Source organism: Notamacropus eugenii, chromosome 1, assembly GCF_028372415.1.
Source record: "Notamacropus eugenii isolate mMacEug1 chromosome 1, mMacEug1.pri_v2, whole genome shotgun sequence".
NCBI lineage: Eukaryota > Metazoa > Chordata > Mammalia > Diprotodontia > Macropodidae > Notamacropus > Notamacropus eugenii.
The window spans coordinates 62,185,893-62,207,210 of record NC_092872.1 but is presented as its reverse complement, the minus strand read 5'-3'; the positions used below and the strand labels follow the sequence as shown (position 1 = coordinate 62,207,210).

Genomic DNA, 21,318 nt, shown 5'->3' with positions numbered 1-21,318 from the left:
AATGCTTACTATTTTCTGTTTTTACCCAGTCCTACTTTCATTCATTCTATCCCACATGGGAGGAATGGATTACTTCTTTTTCTTTCTGCCAATCAAAATGTCTCCCTTCCTTCACGGAGCAATTCTGGTGTAACCTTATCCAAGAATTCATCTTTAATTCTCCCTGCCCAACCTCCAAACTAAAAGTGATTATTTCGTCCTTAAATTCCTCTTAGTACTTTGATAGAGCCACTACTTTGCAGTTATCAATGTAGTATACCTTATATCAGAGTTTCTTAAGCAAAGGCCTGTGAATATTTTTTCAATATTTTGATAACTATTTCAATATAATTTAACTTCTATTTTTCTTTTGCCTTGTAGATACAAAATATTGAGTTTATATTCTATATTTGATTCCATTCAATTACTGATCTATTCTGTTACTGCCTAGGTAATGGAGGGGATTGTCTTTCAGTTCAATTTAGAAATTCACAAATTTAAAAGTTCAGTCATCCTCTCTAACTTGAGTTTAAAAGTTTAGTTTTCCTTTTAAAACACTTTAATTAAAAATCTTGCAATCTTAAGTTTTAGAGTTCCATTTCCCTATAAGGCATTTTAATTCATATAAACCTATTATCACTGTACCACTGACTCTCCTTGACAATTGGTAGAAATATGTTAACTCTTAGGTTCAGAAGTTTAGCTTTTCTGTGAATCATTCCATGACAAGAAAGTCTGTTATCTCTGTTCTGCTAACAAGCTGATGGACTCTATCAGTCTTTCCTGATAACAGGATGGAAACAATAGTTGTTGCTACCCCCAAATGGACAACTAATCATGTTGTTTTGTTGTCTATGACCATTCTGACTTTAAAACCAATAATGTTGTTTTCCATCAGTGATGCACGCCTTTCTTCTGTGCTTCCAATAAAAATTATAAAAAAGCTAGTTCATCTCACTTAGTGGTCTTTTGGCTGACTGAGGAGCTGAGAGACCTCATGTGTTAGTAATTGCCAGCCTTGCCAATAGATTGATTGTGCTTGGAACTTTGTGCCTCACTCTACCTTAATTTCAAATGTGACTTTGCATACTCATTTTTTCTGTTTTCTTTTTTTGTAGTTTTGTTTATATGTGAATAGCTTTAACTTGTCAATAAAAATAGCAATAAAATAAAATTATATAATTGTTAAAAGATAAAACATTTTTTTAAATTACAAAAAAAAAATCACTTTCTTATCATTGCAATTTACATGAGCTGTCTCTTTCCCTGAATTCTTTAGGTGACCTAAATACAATAACATGGAAAAGGGGAATTATACAGTTTTGAAAGAGGTTTTTTTGGTGGGACTTTCTAAATATCCAGGCCTACAGATGCTTCTTTATGTGCTCTGCCTGTCAATGTACTTGGTGATTCTACTGGGAAACAGTATCCTTCTTATCATCAGCATCCTGGATCCCCGTCTCCACACTCCAATGTATTTTTTTCTTGGGAACCTTTCCTTTCTGGACATCTGCTACACATCCTCCTTAATCCCTCAAATGCTGAAAAATTTTATGTCTGAGAGAAAATCCATTTCTTTCATTGGATGTGCTGTGCAGATGGTTATTTCTCTTGCATTGGGGTCCACAGAGTGCATTCTCCTGGCAGTAATGGCTTTTGACCGGTATGTAGCCATCTGTAATCCTCTAAGGTATACCATCATCATGAACAAGGGACTCTGTTTACAAATGGCTGCTTGGACCTGGATACTAGGATTTCTGAACTCCCTGACACAATCTGTACTTGCCCTGATAATGCCTTTTTGTGGAAATATGATTGATAACCTTACCTGTGAAATCCTGGCCCTTTTCAAGCTTATCTGTGGAGATATCTCTCTCAATGTATTTATCATTACAATGGGAAGTATTGTTTTCTTAGTCATGCCTATGTTACTCATTTTATTATCCTATATCTTCATCCTCTCCACCATCCTGAGGATCAACTCTAGTGAAGGTAGGAAGAAAGCCTTTTCCACTTGTTCAGCCCACCTGACTGTGGTGATCTTGTTCTATGGTTCTGCTCTCTTCATGTACATGATGCCCAAGTCTAAGGATACTAAGCTTTTTGATGAAATCTTTGGGTTGGCTTACTGGGTGGTCACCCCAATGTTGAACCCCATCATCTACAGCCTGAGGAACAAGGAGGTAAAAGAGGGAGTGAAGAAAGTTCTAATTAGAAATCTGGTCTTAAGAAAAATGTGAAATTTGAGGCTGATAATTGGCTTCTTTTATGTGTGGCAACTTTGTCCTCTGTATTCAAATCCAACACTGCTACCCTTGGTATCAGTAGGATATGAGCAACTGAAAAACCTCACATGTGATGCTCATCTTTTTTCACACAGAATAAACATTTCTCAGGAGTAGTTCTACTACTATGACCTGCTAATTCCCCCACTTCCACCTCTGCTTGATTTTCTGGACTTTGTGATGTATTCTGTTAAAATGTCACACATTCCCACACACATATTGTCATAATTTATTGTTAATTAAGAAATTATTTTTGTAATGTTCATTCATTGCTTCTAAAAGGCTAAGCTCTGATTTTATAGATATTAGAAACAGTTTTTAAAATGTTAATCCTATGTAAAAATGTGGATTACACACACACACACACACACACACACACACACACATATTCCATTAGGCATGGCCAATGTGCTCGGTCTCAGAAAAGAAAATAATAAAAGATATGACTTCTATTCTCTAGCATTTGAAAATATACCAAGATTATACAACCAAATACAGTCAGAGTTAGCAAAGATCTCAGAGACTAACTAGTCCATCTCATACTATACCAAGAATCTAGTCTACCATACACCAAACAAATGACTTTTCAACCTTTACTTCACAACTTATTATTAAGAATAATCCACTATCTACTATGTCAACCTATCTCTCACTTGGATAACTCTCATCCTATGAGTATTTAGAAATATCAATGTGAGGAAATGTGTCTTCTTTTTACAACTTCCATTGCTTGCTCCAAGTTCTCTCCTCTAGGTCTAAGCAATCAGTCAGTAAATTAACATTTATCAAGTGCTTGCTATGCACTAGGCATTGTGCTAAGCATTGAAGAGGCAAAGAATATAAAATGAAAATATGGTCCTTACTCTCAAAGAGCTCACTCTATATAAACCCTCTTCTACATAACACCCCCTTGAAATATTTGAAGATTGTTAGGTCTCCTCCACATCTTCTTTAATTATGGCTAAACTTCCCCATTATATTCAACTTATATTGATACGGCTTGACCTCAATATCTCTCATCTCTCTAGTCACCATCTTTTGCACACTCCATAGTACATCAAACTCCTTCCTGAAATGTAATGACCAGTACATAATAAAATATTTCAGATTTTGCCCAATCAAGGCAAATTTTAGAAGTGATAACTCTATAATCTTACATGAAGTGCCATTCAAACTGTACAACTATATTACAATGTTAGGATCCTTGTAATTTTTCAGTAGAAAATGAATTGTACATCAAATTCATTTAAACAATGTAATGGAATATATTTAAGGATAAGAAGACCATTTAATAATAGAACCTTAGAAATGAAAAGGACTTCAGAGATAGCTAGCCCAAAACCACTCATATTTTCACTCTTTTCTATAACATTCCCAATTACTATATAACTAAATGGGGAAATCATTACTCCATAGCAACTCATTCCATATTTTTGCCCTTTCTATTTATTAGGGAGTTTTTCATATGTTGAACTGGAACCTTCCTATACTGGAAACTTTTCTCATTTATAATATGTCTATATATTTCCATGTCAACAAAAATAGCAATATTTTTCCATATTAAAAAAATCTAATTTCTTCTGAGTTGTCATCTGGTACAGATAGAAATGTCAAATTTCAGATTTTAAATATCTAATCTTCCTAAAGTAAGGGTTCTTAGATTTTTTTTATCACAAACCACTTTGGAAGTTTGGTGAAGTCAATGGACCTCTTCTTAGAATGATTATTTTAAAATCCAACACTATCTCCTCTTCTTCACCTCTGGTTCCGGTTCACTGTCCATTCATCATGTCTGCCCAAGTTTTTTAGTTTATATACTGAAGAACTAAAAAAAGATGGCCTATTCCTCTATATGTTATAAATAAAATACAATGTATCTTTCATCTACCATATTAGTCTCATAAACATTACTAGTATTTTCTTGAATGGATTTAGAAAGCTCTAAATACTGCAAGGCACAGTACAATCAGCACAATGCTATACACATATGGGAATATACAAAGAATCATAATATCAATGAGGAATTGTTTTTCCATTCGTACACCATAGAAATTATTTTTAACACACTGTTAAGTATCTTTGGTAAGCACATGTCTCTGTTTGATGATTCATCAGATATTAATGCTCAGAAAAATCACTGAACTCCAAGTTATAAAATATTTTATGATTTTATTTGATTGACAAATTTTAAAAATAAATTTAGTAAATTTAATTTCTTATATATTATGTAATAATATAATAAATTATAATATGATAAATTAATTGATAGTTAATGTCAATTGATGATTCAATAATTAATAGATAATTTAATTAATAAAATTTAATCAGTAAATAAAATGCTGTCAAACTTTTTTAAAATTTAAAATTAAATAAAATAAAAAAATAATTTTTTTAAAAGTGTAATCAATCAATAAAAATATTGTGAAACATTTTATCAGAGTTACAAAACTTCAGAGCTAATAGGAAACTCACAAATAATTGGGTACAACTCATACAATAAAAGTATCTTCCCTACAGCACACTGAACAACAGGTCATATAGTCCTTCAATGTAAGAGAAAACCCACCACCTCACAAGAGAGCCCATTATACTTATGGACAACACTAATTGTTAGAAACTTTTTCTTAACAACAGGTCTATATTCACCTTTTTTGCAGTATCAACTCACTATTCTGATTCTGATTTCTGAAACCAATGAAAACAAGTCTAATATCTCTTTCGTATCAAGACCTTTCAAGTACTTGAAGTCATGTTTCCACCCAAGTCTAATCTTCTCTGAAGTAAACAGTTCCTTCAGTTCATCCTCATATGGCATAAAATAGAGGGCTTTTACTCTCCTGTTTGCCTTTCTCTAGATGATTCAAGTCTATTAATCTTCCTCCTACAATTTGAACTCTTGAACTGAAGAAAATATTCTGGATGTAATTTGATCTGGACAGAGTTCCTGCAAGCCATGCCTTTCAATGCAGCCCCAAATCACATTAATGCTTGTGGCTTCTAAACCACTGTTGATTTACATTGAACCTGAAGTCCACTAAATCTCTCAGGTCTTTTCCAACATGCCTTGTTCATCTTTTATTTGAGAAGTTTAACTATTTAACCTTAGCATATGACTTTTTCTTTACTACTATTCTTTCCCTATTATCAAAGTTGGACTCATTTGGACCAGTTCCTTTTTGATTTTGGTTCTCTCATCTAATGTATTAGCCAGCCCCTCCCAGCTTTATGCATCTGCAGCTTTTTTTTCATAACCATACTATCTATGCCTTTTTCTAAGCCAGTGATAAAATTGTTGAGCAACACAGAAGCAAGAAGAGATCCCTGGGAGACCCTTTGCCAAAATGACATTAAACTGTTCAATCAATTGTGAATTCATCTAACAGTATTATCTTCTGATCCAGTTCTCTCCAACTTTTTCATATGAGTAACAAGAGACAAAAACCAAATGTTTTGTGAAAACTTGCTAAACTCTATAGTTTAGTAATTTAATAACCTTGTCAAAAAAGGAAAGCGTCTCAGTCAGGCAAGACCTATACAAATTTAATCCGTTCTGCTTGTAATATTGAACATTGCAATTTCATTTTCTAGATTTTCACTAATCATTTCTTTATTATACATGAGATTCTTCACATTTTGCTCCTCCAAATGAGTGTAATTATTCTTTTATTTTCAGGCCCATAAAAGAAGTCTCTGGCAGTTTGATTGATAGAAGACTGAATAAATTAATTTAGACAGTATTGTCATTTTTATTATATTGACTTGATCTACTCAAAAGCAATTGGTATTTTGAATTTAGGCAAATATTTATCTCTGAAAAGAGTGTTTTGTAGTTGGAATTATATGACTCCTGGGTATGTCTTGGTGGATACACTCCCAAATATGTTAAATATTGTGAAAAGTCATCTGTAGTTTATTCATATTTGATCTACTAAATATTTTATTCATTTAGTGTTACTTTTTAACAAGATTTCCTTTTTTCTATTGCTTTCTCCTGTGTTTTGTCAGAAATTTAAAGAAAATCTGAGGTTTTTGGAGATTTGCATTCTGCTACTTTATTGAAATTATTACTTTAATTCATGTTAGTTGAATCTATAGGGCTCTTTAAATAAATCACATTATCATTGGCAAAAAACAATAACATTCTTTCTTTTTTGCCTACATATATTTCCCTCATTTTCCTTTTTATTTTGCCCTCTGGATATACATAGCATTTCTATAATTATATAATGCAATTATGACAATGGATATCTTTTATTTACTCCTGTTCTTGTTGGTCAGACCTTTAGGATTTTCCCATTAAAATGATGCTAAATCTTTGTTTTAAATAGTAAATTTACTATATTTTTAAAGTTCCATTTATTCCTATTAGAAGCATGGAAATGCTTTTAATATAAATTGGTACTGGATCAGAGCCAAGATGGCAGACTACAGGCAGGGACTTACCTCAGTTCTCTCTAAAAATTGACAGCACAGTTGCCTCTCAACCCCACATCTTTCCCTTAGCTGTAAAAGCTCTTTCACACTTCTTCCATGCCTCATTGAAATTCATAATAGAAAATGAAAGAATTAACTGATCACCTCCTGAAAGAGATCCCAAAATGAAAACTCCCAGGAATAATATAGCCAAGTTGAAGAAACCCAAGAAGAAAATATTGGAGGGAATCAGAAAGAAATAATTCAAATATCATGGAATCAGAGTCAGTACAACACAAGATTTAGCTGTTTCTATGTTAAAGGATCAAAGAGCTAGCAATATCATATTCTGAAAGGCAAAGAAGTTAAGATTGCAACCAAGAATCACATATTCAGCAAAACTGAGTATAATTCCTCAAGGGAAAAAGAATATTTAATGAAATAAAGGGCTTTTAAACACTCCTGATGAAACGATCATACCTGAATAGAAACTTTGACTTTCAAATATAAGACTCAAGAGAAACATAAAAAGGTAAACAGGAAAGAGAAATCTTAAGGGTTTCAATAAGGTTAAAATGTTTTGGGAAGATGATATATGTGACTCCGAAAAATATTGTCACTATTAGGGCAGATAGAAGGAGTATACATAGACAGAGGGAGCAAGTATCAGTTGACTATAATCAGATGATTTCTAAAATATAAAATTAAGGGGTGAGAAATAGAGATGCACTAGGAGAAGAGAAAACAGAAAGGTAGAATGAGGCAAATTATTTCACTTGCAAGAAGTGTGAAAGAGTTTTTATAGCAAAGGGAAAGATGTGGGGTTGGCAGGCAACTGTGCTCTCATTGGATTTGGCTTAAAAAAGAGAATAACATATATACTCAATTGGGTATAAAAATCTATCTCAGCCAACAGCAAAATAGTAGGGGAAGGGGATATGAGAAATGGGGCTGATAGAAGGGAAGACAAAGTGGAAGAGGCAGTGGTCAGAAGCAAAACAATTTTGAGAAAGCACAAGGTGAAAGGGGAGAAAGAGAGAAAGAGAAAGAGAGGGAGAGGGGATAAGGAGAGAGAGAAATGGGAGAAGGAAGAAACAGGACGGAGAGAAATACAAAGTAATCATAATTTTGAAAAATTTCTAGAGCAAGATTCTCAGATAAAGCATCATCTCTCAAATAAAGAGAATGGAGTCAAATTTATAAGAATACAAGAGTCATTCCCCAATTGATAATGATCAAAGAATATGAACAGGCAGTTTTCAGACAAAGAAATCAAATCTATCTTTAGTCATATGAAAAAATGCTCTACGTTGCTATGAATTAGAGAAATGCAAATTAAGACAACTCCAAAATAACTCTTGACACCTATCAAATTGGCTAATGTGATATAAAGGAAAATGACAAGTGTTGAAGAAGACATGGGAAAATTGACACACTAAAGCACTGTTGGTGAAGTTGAGAACTGATCTAACAACTCTCAAAAGTAATTTGGAACTATGCCCAAAGGGTTATAAAACTGTGCATAATCTTCGACCCAGAAATATCTTTACTAAACTTGTATCACGAAAAGACTAGAGAAAAAGAAAAAGTGCCTCTATATACAAAAATATTTGTAGCAGCTCTTTCTGTGGTGGTTAAGAATGGAAATCGAGTGAATGCCCATCAGTTGAGGAATGGCTAAACAAATTGTGGCATATCATTGTGGTGGAATACTGCTGTGTCATAAGAAATGACAAGCAGGATGTTTAAAAAAAACCTAATAAGACTTACATGAATTGACGTAAAGTGAAGTAAGCAGAACCAGAAAAACAGGGAATGCAGCAATAGCCATGTTGTACAATGATCAACTGTGAATGACTCAGCTCTTCTCAGTAATACAATAATCCAAGACAATTCCAAAGGACTTATGCTGGAAAATGTTATCCACTTGCAGAGAAAAAGCTGATGGAGTCTAAATGCAAAACAAAGTTTACTTTTTAAACTTTGTTTTTATTGGGTTGTTGTGATCTGTTTTCTTTCACAACATATGAAATATGTATGTATTAAATTAAATTAAACAATGTATTAAATTGCTTGCCTTCTCAATGAGGAAAGAGGGAAAGCAGAAACAGAAAAAAATTGGAACTCAAAATCAAAAAAATACATTAAAAGTTCTTTTTAAATGTAATTAGAATCAAATAGAATACTAAAATATCTATAAATTTGTACTGCATTCTTCATAAACTTTATCTGAAACTATGTCATAATAAAGTGAATTTTATAGCTATTTTAGAACTAATTATGTAGTTATTTTTCATTTTTTAATTCATTTTGTGTATTATTATAGTCTTCCTAATATTGATTCAGTTACCCAAATACTGACCATATTCTACAAAAACAACTTTTTTAAAAAAGTCAACTAAATAAGAAAATATAAATCAACAAAATAAAAACAATATAAAAATCAATGAAGAGATAAACAAAATTAATGAAAACATTTAATAGATAAATAAAAAGTGAGTGCTTTGTGAAAATGAAATTAGACAAACCACTAATTTGATAAAAAAGAGAGGAAAATTATCAATATGAAAAAGGAGAATTCATAGATGATGAAGAAAGAAATGAAATTATTAGAAAATGTTTCACCCAATTATAGTTCAACAAAGCTAATAAATAAAATGAAGTGCATGAATGGTTACGAAATATAAAATATCCAGATGAAGAGAATAAAGAGTACTTAAGAGACTTTAAATAACCCAATCTTTAAAAAAAAAATCAAGTGAAAAATGATTCTCCAAAGAAAAAATAGTCAAATGAATTTACAAGTGAATTCTACTAAACATTGAAAGAACAATTAAATTCAATATTCCTTTTTTTATTTTGCTATAGTAGAAATAGAAGCCATCCTAATTAAAGAAAGCTTTAAATAGGACAAATATATGTTTAATATATATAGCAGGAAGAGTCAAAGCATAAAAGGAAAACTACAGACTAATATTTGGTGAATATCAATGCAAAATCTTTTTTAAAATCAGTATAAAGTCTACAGCTTCATATTGAAAAGAATATACATTATGTATGACCAATTTGATTTATACTACTTGAGAGCAAGTGCCATTTTTGCTTTTCTTTGAACCTCTAATCCTAATTTAGAAAAAATACTTTTTGATTAACTAACTGACCTGCAGAGTTTTGTAGTACAGTTTCACCATTTTTGAAGTATTGTTGATTTGTCAAACGTTAGTGAAAGATATAGGAACGTGTAGTCCTCAAATACTAATACAAGTATTCAGGAAAATCTATGTTGCTTAGCAGTTAAGTGGCACAGTGGAGAGAGCAGTGGGCCTGGAATAAAGATATCTTAAGTTCAAATCCAGCCTCAGATATTTGCTAGTTATATGACTTGCTAGCAAGTCACTTAACTTCTATTTGCCACAGTTCCCTAAAATTTAAAATAACAACACCTGTCTTGTGGGATTATGAACAGAGCACCTGCTTTGTGGTAGACACTATATAAATAGCTATTGTCTTCCCCATATTTAAGCACTATAAACTATTAAGCCAAATGGGAATAGTGGAAGGGTATCAAGATCAGTATTCTCATACAATATAGCAGATAATAAAAGTTGACAATAATTCAAAGAAATGTCTTAAATATACCAACAAGATATGGATATCTGTAACAGAGGGACAGAATCATAAGGAAAGGTATAGAAGAAATTATTTTAAAACATTAAGAAATATTTAATCACCCCTACTAAATAAAAGTCTGATGCTTCAAAGGGGTAATGTCTTGTTTAATTTTGGAATGACTTCTGGTCACCCACAACCACCTAATAACCTACTATCATAATAAGATTAATATGTATTCTTATTATAATAGATGTGTAGTCAAGTCACAGAGTAAGTGTGTAGTCAGTGTTCATTGAATGAAATTGATGATTGTTTTTAAGGATCAAGAACCAAAATGCAGCCTCAGAAATGTTTGTTTGAAAGGGAGTAGTATAATAAGTTCCATGTAATTAGACCTTTAGGGCATTATTCCTTAAGTATCAGAAAGTTTTGAATTCTGGCACATTTCCATGTCAAAACTTTAAATTGCTTCAGGGACAAATGATATCCCCTAAGAAGCAGCTAAAATGGTTTGGCAGAGTCTATGGTTGCCTCTTTTTAAATTGCATAAAGCCTCTATTTGGGGGCCAGTGATTCTGGCTGAGCCCACTAAAAAAATAAATGGATCAACTACTACAAAGTATAAGTCAATCTCCTTTTCTTTCTCTATTTCTTTTCTTTTTCTATTTTCCTATTTCTGAATGACAGAATCCCAAGACTGCCTCTGATCAATACCTGATCAAACATCTGCATCCCTTCTTATAGAAGGTTAAATTTGGTGTAATAACTGTTCTACTTGTCATGTCAATAAGACTTTGAAATTTATTTTCATAGCTGCCCATCAGGATTGACCAAGTGGAAATCCATCACAGGAACTTTCTAACGCAGGCAGAAATTGGCTTTTTGCAATAGGAAAAGTTATCTACTGTCTACTGAGCCCAGGAAGTGAAACTACCACTTTTCATACAGGTAAACTGTTATGATGACTATATGCCTACTAATTACTCAAATCTGAGCAAGACCCTGACTCATAGTGCTCTTAGGCTAAACTCTCAGCTTAATGATGGAATTTTCCTGGTGGGAAGGGACTTTGTGGACAAGGAAAAGAACCATAGCCTTGAAAGGCTTTTCAGAGAGAAGGGCAACAAGTGTGGGAATGACAAAAGGCACAATAAGGGCAGATCCACAGAAAAAGGAAGTCAGAAATCCAATGTAGATGAAGGAGTGGAGCTGAAATGTGGCCCAGAAGAAATTAATGAATTTTCTATCAGGCTGCAAGTTCTTGGGAATTATTACAGTGTGTGTGGGTACCATGTCTGCATCAACGATTTCTGACCAGACTGACTTGGTTGGGCAGGAGCAGACAATATGATATATGCTATTTCACTTAGAACAAACAGAAAATGAGTTATTAATTAATACTAATAGCCATAACAATAATGAACATTTATATAGTAACTACTAAGTGCCAGACATTGTGGCAAATAATTTACAAATTTTTCTTTTTACTTTACAAATATCTCATTTAACCCCTATGCTGTGATGATACTTTTTACATATGCTCAAAATAGTTTAGAAGAGATAATTGCTCTTTTAGTTGATGTTGACTTATGGTATTTGCATCTTGAAAAGATCATGAATTTTGTGGAGATTATTTTGTAGATGATAAAATTGAGGTGCACAGAAGATCACAAAGATAAGTTGGGATTCAAACTCTGATCATTTCATTCCAAATTCCCCAACAAATTTCCCACTACCTTATCATTTTTCCTTCATCACTTTGAATGACACAAAAAGAAAATAATCTTACCCTAACTACAGAGTACAAATTGGTGATTATTTCATTGTGAATAAGTGAAAACTGGTATGTCTACAGTTGTTTGTTGGAACTGGAAAAATGCATTCACATATAAAAATGATTAAGAACCTCTGATCTCATCGAACCTCCCCGTTTACAAAGGAGGACGTTGAGGCAAAGGAACAGATGGGTAGAATAACAGAGATGTTCATTGTAGATCCATATGAAGACAAAATACCACCCATTTATAATGCTATTATCCATCCATCAGGGCAAGACTTTCTACAAGGGGTTTGAGGGCAGCTGGATGAGAAGTACCTAATGGATAATATAATGATAGCAAGAGTATGATGTTAAGATTAGCAGACACTACTGGAACCACTAGGCAGATGCCACAAGTGGGGAAGTATACATTATCCAGAGTCTAAGACACCAGATGATTGAAAATACCATTAGAAAGTTCCCAGACACCAAATGTACATTTTCACATAACCAGTTTCTTTTCTACTGTTTTTCATATACTATCCTGAAAAGAATGCATAAGGGTTCAAGGTTATATTTTTTCAGCCATGGAAGATAAAGAAGAGTCCATAGATAAGGTTTTCTCCAGATTAAGGTTTCTAAAAAGAACCAGAACCTCCACTTGAACAATTTTAGCAAAATGGTATGGGACTAGAAGTAATGGGAAGGAAATAAAGTTTTCTAATACTTTGCATTTCTTCTCTCTTCTGTTGAACTTGTTAAAGGAAGACAAGTAAGTCTCTCTCTCTTCCTCTCTCCACCTCTGTCTCCTTTTTTTCCTTTTTTCTGAGAAGTTTCCTATTAAATATAGAGAGTAGAAGAAATGAGGAAGAAATGAGGACAGGTATTAATTTGAGTTCCAAGTCCATTCTATTTGGAGGAATGCCTCTGAATCTATATATTTAATCATAAAAATATGTAAAGGAACAAAGAGTTAATTCTGGTGTAAAATTCCCATTGTGGGAATCTCCTCCATGGATGCAGCTTGTAAACACATCCATAAGTTAATAGCTCATAGGTTCACAAAATAATAGTTCTGTAATTAAAATTAATCTTAGAGGTCAATCAAGGAATATAGGATAAAGCTGGTATTCAAGCTCAGATCCTGTGTCTCTAGACTCAATGTGTAAAAAAAGTCCTCTGTTATAGCCTATGAAAAAATAGATGTTAAACATTATGCCCAGGGTCACAAAGCTAGTGAGCATGAAAGGCAAGATTTGAACCCAGATCTACTTAGCGCTCTTTCTATTTCACCATTATCTTTTGAAATGTAATTAAATTATAGTCTCATTTTACAGGATTCATTCTTATTTGCATATTTGTAGTAAGCTAGAACTTTGTTCCTTTCCATCTCCTTCTCTGTTTCTTTCAAGTACATTGATCAATGGTAAGAGGACTGGTTCTGGAGTAAGACAAAGAAGATTTAAATTCCATTTGTGCTGCTGACTACCTGGGTAAACTTAGCAAGTCATTTGACCACTCTGGGCATCAGTATCCTCACCTACAAAAGGAAGATTTGGACTTTATTGCCTCTGAGGTTGCGTCCAGCTCTAGATCTATGAGCCTATGAGATAATCAACTGTTTAGCAAACAGAACTCAGTCTACCACTTCAGAAAAAAAAAAACAAAACACCCAGGAGTGATTACTGGGAAGACATAGTCAATAAAGCATCAAAATTTCTTTGTGGAGGAGGTTTGCTAATAAAAGAGGATTCCCTACAAGTGTATTTCTGAACTTGGTTTGTGAAAGAGAGAAATCTAAGGGCAAATTTTGTCTAAGAGGCAAAAATTTGAAAAATGTGTTGCTATTCTAGAAAAGTAATTTGAAAAAAGGCAAATTGCACTTTGACTCATTTTAGTGAGATAAGCTTTTTATTTTGTGTCCTAAATTAAAATATTGCAGGTAAAAGAGAGGAAAAATGGAAAATCAAAACCAGACATTAATTAATGTACTTTTTCTTCATGGTCTTGCTGCCCACCCCATCTTTCACTTTGTTTTCTTTCTGATGTCCCTCATCATGTACATTATAATACTGCTGGGAAACAGTTTCCTCATTACAATCATCATCCTGGATACTCACCTACATACCCCCATGTACTTCTTCCTCAGTAACCTCTCCTTCCTGGACATCTGCTACACCTCTTCTTCTGTTCCACTGATACTTGCAAACTTCCTTTCAGATGAAAAATCCATTTCCTTTGTGGAATGTGGAACACAAATGTTCTTCTCTCTTGCCTTGGGGTCCACAGAGTGTGTGCTCCTCACTGTGATGTCTTATGACCGGTATGTAGCCATTTGTAGACCCTTGAGATACCCTGTCATCATGAACAAGGAGCTTTGTGGATGGATGGCCGCCAGTTCCTGGATGACAGGCATGCTAAATTCATTGGTGCAAACAGTCCTTGCTATGGGGTTGCCCTTTTGTGGGAACAATGTCATTGATTATCTCACATGTGAGATTCTGGCTGTGTTGAAACTAGCATGTACAGATATCTCCCTCAATGTAATCATTATGGTGATATCAAATGTCATCTTACTAGTTATTCCAGTGTTGCTAATAATCATCTCTTATGGCTTCATCCTCTTTACAATTCTGAGGATCAATTCTGCAGAGGGGAGAAAAAAAGCCTTTTCCACCTGTTCAGCACATCTGACTGTGGTGACTATGTTTTATGGGACCATTCTCTTCATGTACATGAAGCCCAAGTCCAAAGACTCCCATGCAACAGATGAGGGGATTGCCCTCTTCTATGCTGTGGTCATTCCCATGCTGAATCCCATCATTTATAGCCTGAGGAACAAAGATGTAAAATCTGCTGTGAAAAAACTAACCAAAAGTATCTTCTCACAGATAGCATGAGAAGCCAGAATATACCAGCCAAATGAGACAAAACAAAACAAATCATCAACATTTTAAAATCAACCTTTGGCACATGGATTTGATTCTCTCTAGTCTTGCCCATCTATATGGTGATACTCCTCATCACAGCCAACTTTAACAAAGTACAATCACGGAAATGGGCTGACATAAAAGAAATATAGGCCTCATTCCTAGGTATGCTTCCAGAGTTGAGAAGGCAGAACAACAAACTTCAAGCAACATGAAAGAATCACATCCCTCTACAATCTAGTTGCACCATACCTGTTATTTTCTCCCACAACATTCCTCCACAAAAATTAGAAGACATCATGACACAGTGGAAAGAGTATTGAACTTGAAATGTCAGGGCCTGAACTCAAATTCTGGTTCTACCACTTCCTGCTTCTAAAACCTTAGAGAAGTCACTTAACTTCTCCTGGACTCAATTTTCTCATTTATTAAAAGAAGTCATCGGAATAGATGACCTCTAAGTTCCCTTCTGACATTGGAATGATGATGTTCCAGTTCAGTCAAGTGGGTTTCACTACAGTTCATACACACTACATGCATTTCTGCCCCTTATAGACACCACCAAGGAGATGGAAACTAAAGATGTATATCTACTGTTTTGGAAGGAAATTTCCCAGTATCCTCCTGCTTTACTCCACCACCACCTGCCCTGGTCAGAGTCTTGGGCTTGGCAGAGATCCTGATTATTGCTTGTGTTTTATAAGCTGGATTCTTCCACCTTTAGACTTGTGGAAGGAAGAAATGCAAGCCTTTAAAGATTGACTAGTCTTTTCTGTTTAAAAGTTTATTTTTTTCTTAAGGTGGAAAAAATTAATGTCGATTAACAAATTGCTAAATTGTGCTATTGCTTGAATGCAGCAACGTGAGAAGGTACTTCGCTTTTAGGTTGACTCAGGAGAGGAACGCTAGAGTTAAAACTTCTATGTTTGTCACAGTGAGATTTCTGGCTAGGGACTTAGGATTATTGGAGGGCATTATTGATTCACTTTTACAGCTTCCCAGGAGGAAGCTTCTCTTTAGATAAATGATTTAACTACGGTGGCATGGCTGATAACTGTCTGGACTGGGATCAAGGCAAGCATTTGTCATTACTGCAGATTAATTAAGGAAAAACATTCCTCCAAAGGGAGGAGGCTGAGGAAGTGGCTAGAAAGCCCTATCTCAAGATGACCCAAGAATGGGAGGAATCAGTGACTGGTAGCGTTACCTCACTGCTCACCAACGCGGCAAACAGCCACCAACAATAAATAGTACATAAAGAAGAGGGAATCCGTTAAGAGAAGTTGTGATTTTGCCATGGATACAAGAATAGAAATTAGCAGAGCCAGAATTTGAACTGAGGTCTTCAGACTACATTTTCAGAGTTAGTCCCACTGCACTGCCTATTTCTATCTGTCTCTTTGTCTCTGTTTCTCTCTGTTTCTGTCATGCCTCTCTCTCTGTCTGTCTGTCTCTGTCTGTCTCTCTGTCTCTGTGTCTCTATGTCTCTCTCTCTGTCTCTATCTCCCTCTTTTCCTCTCTCTCTCTCTCTCTCTCTCTCTCTCTCTCTCTCTCTCTCTCTCTCTCTCATTTACTCACTTGTCCCTGCTCAAATTGTTATCATAGACCCTTTGTGATCTATCCTCCACACTACCGCTTTGTTGACATTTCTAAAGAATAGCTCTGATCATGTAACTTCACTGTTCATTAAGCTGCAGTGGTTCCTTCTTGCTTTGAGGATAAAAATCAAACCCCTTCATTTGACTTTTAAAGGTCTTATTTCTTAGCTTTAGCCAATACTTCCAGGCTTATTGCACACTCTCTGTGCATTCTGCGGTCAGTATAAATGAGCCAGCTTGCTCTTGCCCATATGCAATATTCCTTCTCCATCTCTATGACTTTGCACCATCTGTCTCCAATGCCTGGAATTCACTCCTTCCTCACCACCACCCTGAAGAATCTCTAGCTTTGTACAAAAGTCAGCTCAATTCCCACCTCCTACAGGAAGAAATTATCCTAATTCCTCCTCACCCCAAACTGCTAGTAAGATCCCCTCAGAAATTATTTTGTTTATATATTTTGAGGCAACTAGAGGGCAGAGTGAGTAATGTTAAAATTGGAGTCAGGAAGACTTGAGTTCAAACTCCACATGCAAATCCACACTAACAGCGTTTCCCTGGACAAGTCACTGAACCTCTCTCAGTGTCATTTTCCTCATCTGTGAAATGGGGACTAATAATACCACCTACCTCAGAGGGTTGTTGTGAGGAGTAAATGAGATAACGTGTAAAATGCTTTGCAAATCCTTCACTGCTATAGAAATGCTTGGAATTCTAAATTGATACAGTTTTAGGTATTATTCCCTTCTTTACCCAAATGTAAGCAACTTGAAGCCAGGTAATGTTACTGTATAAGCATTCTCTTAGTTCTGCTCTTTTCACTGTTCATTATTTTGTGCATCTGTCCATGTTTTTCTAAGACTACAGAGTTCATCATTTCTTATAGCACAATGGTATTCCATCACAATAATATACCACAACTTGCTCAGCCATTCCTCAATTAACAGACATCCCCTTAATTTCCAGTTCTTTACCACCACAAAGAATGTTGCTATAAATATTTAGAACATATAGGTTCTTTCCCTTTTCCCCCTAATCATCTTTAGTACTCCACTATTATAACAATACTGTCTCCACCTGTAATTCATTTAACTTTTCTCTTAAAAATTTATATGCAATACTATTTGATGCACATAATTTCGGTATTAATATGGCTTTTTGTCGATGGTACCTTTATCAAAATGTAATTATCCCGTTTATCTCTTTTAATTAAATTCCTTTTAGCCATAACTTTGTATGAGATCATACCCCTGCCTTTTTTTGCATCAGTTAAAGCATAATAAATTCTACTCCAACTTTTCATTTTAACCCTATGTGTATTTCTCATTCTTAAATGTGTTTCATGTAAACAATATATTGTCAGACTGCTTTTTTAATCCATTCTGCTGTTTCCTTTTTATGGGTGAGCTCAGCCCAATCACATTCAAAGTTACAATAACTATTTTTGAATTTCCCTCCATCTTTATTTACTCACTATTGTCATCAGCCTCTCTTTTTACCTTTCCTGTTACCTTGTCTACTCCCATTAGCTTCCTATTCTTCAATCCATCCACACTCCTCTTCCCTATCCTTTTATATCTTAATCCACATATCCTTCTAAAAGTCCCTCCCTCATCTTCTTCCCCACCTTCCTAAATCTTAATCTACACACATTTCTAAAACTCCTTTCCCCACCATTCCCCCAATCCTTTCAACTCTTTACAAGTCCAGAATACATCTATACCCGTCCAAATGTACAAATTGGTTCCTATTCATCCTAAATCCAATGAGAAGAAGACTCCAATATTATCAGACCTTCACCACCACCTGCTTCCTCTGTATCAGTTCTTCCTTTGTAACAGCATTCTAAAGATAATTTCTCCTTTTTACCCTTTCCAACCAATTTTGTTTTTTAGACTCACCCCATCATATATAACTCAGCCCTAAACATCCTTTTAAACTGCCCTTGTAATGATCACATTTTAAAGAATACTGTTAATAGGTTCATATATAAGAAGCAAACAGTTTGATCCTAATAAATCCCTCATATTAGTCTAAAATTTTTTCCTTATATTTCTTCTGGATCTTTTGTATTAAATTTTCCATTGAACTCTCGTCTTCTTGTCACAAATTCCTGAAAGTCTTTCAGTTCATTGAATAACCATTTTTTTTTTTCATTCAGGATTATACTCAACTTTGCTGGGTAAGTTATTCGTGGTCACAATCTCAGGTCTTTTTCTCTTCAATATATAGTGAAACCTATGGTCTTTTAGTGTAGAAGATGACAGGTCTTATGAAATTGCATCTTAATTGTATCTTCACAGTATTTAAATTGTTTTTTCTTGCTATTCTAATATTTTCTCTTTAACCTGGGAGTTTTGAAACTTGGCTATTGACATTCCTGTAAATTTTCTTCCTGGGATATTTTTCAGGTAATGAATGGGAGGGGAAGGGAGAGTTCTACATTACCCTCTTGCTCCAGAAATTCAAGGCAGTTTTCCTTAATGATTTCTTGTAAAATTGTATCAAGGATTTTTATCATAACTTTTAGATAGGTCAACCATTCTTATATTGTCTCTCCTTGATTTGTTCTTGAGACAAGTTGCTTTTCTAATGAAATGTTTCAGATTCTTTTCTTTTTTTTTCTAATTTTATTATTTCTTGGTATCATATAATATCATTCTATTCTTCTTGCCCAATTCTAGTTTTCAAGGAATTATTTTCTTTCTTAAGATTGGGAACCTCGGCCTCCAATTGGTTGGCTTTCTTTTCATAATTTCCTTAGATTGTCTTTTTCCTCCTATTTTTTTCTGAATCTCTCCTATTTGAATTTTAAATTCCTTTTTGAGTTCTTCCAAGAAGTTTCCAAGGGTTTGTGGCCATTTGATGCTACTATTTAGTGTAGAAGTGGCTTTTTTTTTAATCCTACTATCTTCTTCTGAATATGATCCCAGATCTTCATTTACACCATAGTAGTTATCGAAAGTTCAGTTCTTTTTCCTTTGCTTATTAATTTTTATTTTTGTTTTGTTTTGTTTTATTTTATCAGATAATAATTGTAATGAGTATTTAATCCTGAGTTGTGAGTAATGGTGTCCCAGACCTCAGATATTCCTTCCTGTTATTTTTTGAATTCTGTTTGGAGCTCAATCTAAGGCACTCTTCTCCTTCCCTAAGTCATAGTTGGAGCCTCCAAAAACTCTGTCCCACAAATGCTCTTTCTCCCTGCGGTACCATACCACATTCACCAGGCAGGTGTTTGCTCCTTGGTCAGCACCATGAGACCTTACTTCCAGAAACAGCTGGGGATGGAGGGAAGATGTCCTTCAGTCTTTCCCTACTCAGCAGTCTGCCATTCCTTAGATGAAAGTTTGTTAGGTGAAAGTTCCTTAAACCCTGAGACTAAACGTTCTGAAGTGAAATTTCGTGAGGGCTAGTCTATTTCCTGATAGAGCTGCCATCACAGCCTACTGTGTGTTGATTCAGCAGGAGTCAGCCTGGAAGTGTTTATACTTCACTCTGGTCAAACATCAGACCCTGGAGGTCCTGTCTTTCCAGGGGATCTTTTTTTCTTTTTATTCCCAACCCTCTTCATAGGACATGGAATGTAGCAATGATTTATTAAATGATTGTGTAATAAAGGAATAAAACTGTTAGCCTCTTCTCCCTGCTTAGATTTTAAGTTCCTTGAGAGTAGGTATTCTGTCATATATAGGTCTGGCAACTCTTTTAATGCATAGCACTCTTAGAAGGAATTTTAAAATACTTGTGCCTTGATAAAAACTTTGATTCCTTCTACGAACCAAACAACCAAGAAGAAACTGGCCTGAGCAAATAATCAGACTTAGTTCTTGGGCCAAGTATCTTTCACTTTCAGGAAGAAGGAAAGATAAAGAGGTTATTCATATAGATGATACTGTCATCATAATACCTAACATTTGCAATAATTCATTACATATGAAAAACTGATTTATAGCCATCATTTCATCAGACCTTTCTAACATGCATGCTGGGAAAGTAGAGATGAACTTTTAACCTTCATTTTACAAGGAAACAATTAAAACTGAGAAAAGTTAAGTGATTTTCCAAAAAATAATCTCATAAGCAATGAGTTTATCTTAAAAATAAAATAAATTACTTCAGTTAGATATCAGTGAAAAAAATTGCACTGACAAAATCATTGCAGCTTGGCTAAGAAAAGGAAGTTTCAACTGATAAAATCACCATTGTATCAAGAAGATCTGTTAAGATCTGATAGTCCCTGAGACATAGGAAATGAGTATAAACATATGTAACCAAAGGTCATATTATTATTAAGTGACCGATTGAGGACTATAAATTAAGTCACTTAATTCACCCCAAAACATTTCCCACTATGCTATGCTAATTGCAGAATTAGGATTCTTGAAAAACTCAAGTTCATGTAAATAGAGTTGGTATGAGTCAATATTCCCAGTGTATGGATATTCCTGAGTGCAGTTGGGTTAAGATTCTAAAGCTGTGGATCTGGGACATGCAAAAGCTGGCATAGGTTAAACAAAGATATAATGTCAATTTGTACTTATTGGACCTCAGAAATAGTTGAGGCACATAAATGTTTTATGCAAATAGATCTCAAAAAGGACTTCTATCTTGGGCTCATGATCATCATCCTATATGGTTATAGCCCTCTAAGCCAACACTTTGCTTTTCCTATCACTCTATGTTATAACAGAGGAAACAATAGCTCTTCATCTTTTATTTAGAAGGAAAGGTCAAGTAAA

At 34.4% G+C, this 21,318-nt stretch overlaps 2 protein-coding genes across 2 annotated transcripts; both read left to right on the top strand.

Annotated features, from left to right (window-relative positions):
• The first annotated feature begins 1,277 nt into the window (after nt 1-1,277).
• LOC140522904 (olfactory receptor 13D1-like) lies at nt 1,278-2,219 on the top strand. Its single transcript, XM_072638088.1, has one exon. The coding sequence runs from the start codon at nt 1,278-1,280 to the stop codon at nt 2,217-2,219; it is 942 nt and encodes a 313-aa protein (XP_072494189.1).
• An 11,787-nt stretch (nt 2,220-14,006) lies between these two features.
• On the top strand, nt 14,007-14,948 carry LOC140522893 (olfactory receptor 13D1-like). The gene has a single exon (XM_072638083.1). It carries the CDS (start codon nt 14,007-14,009, stop codon nt 14,946-14,948), a length of 942 nt encoding a protein of 313 aa, XP_072494184.1.
• Nucleotides 14,949-21,318: the final 6,370 nt, after the last annotated feature.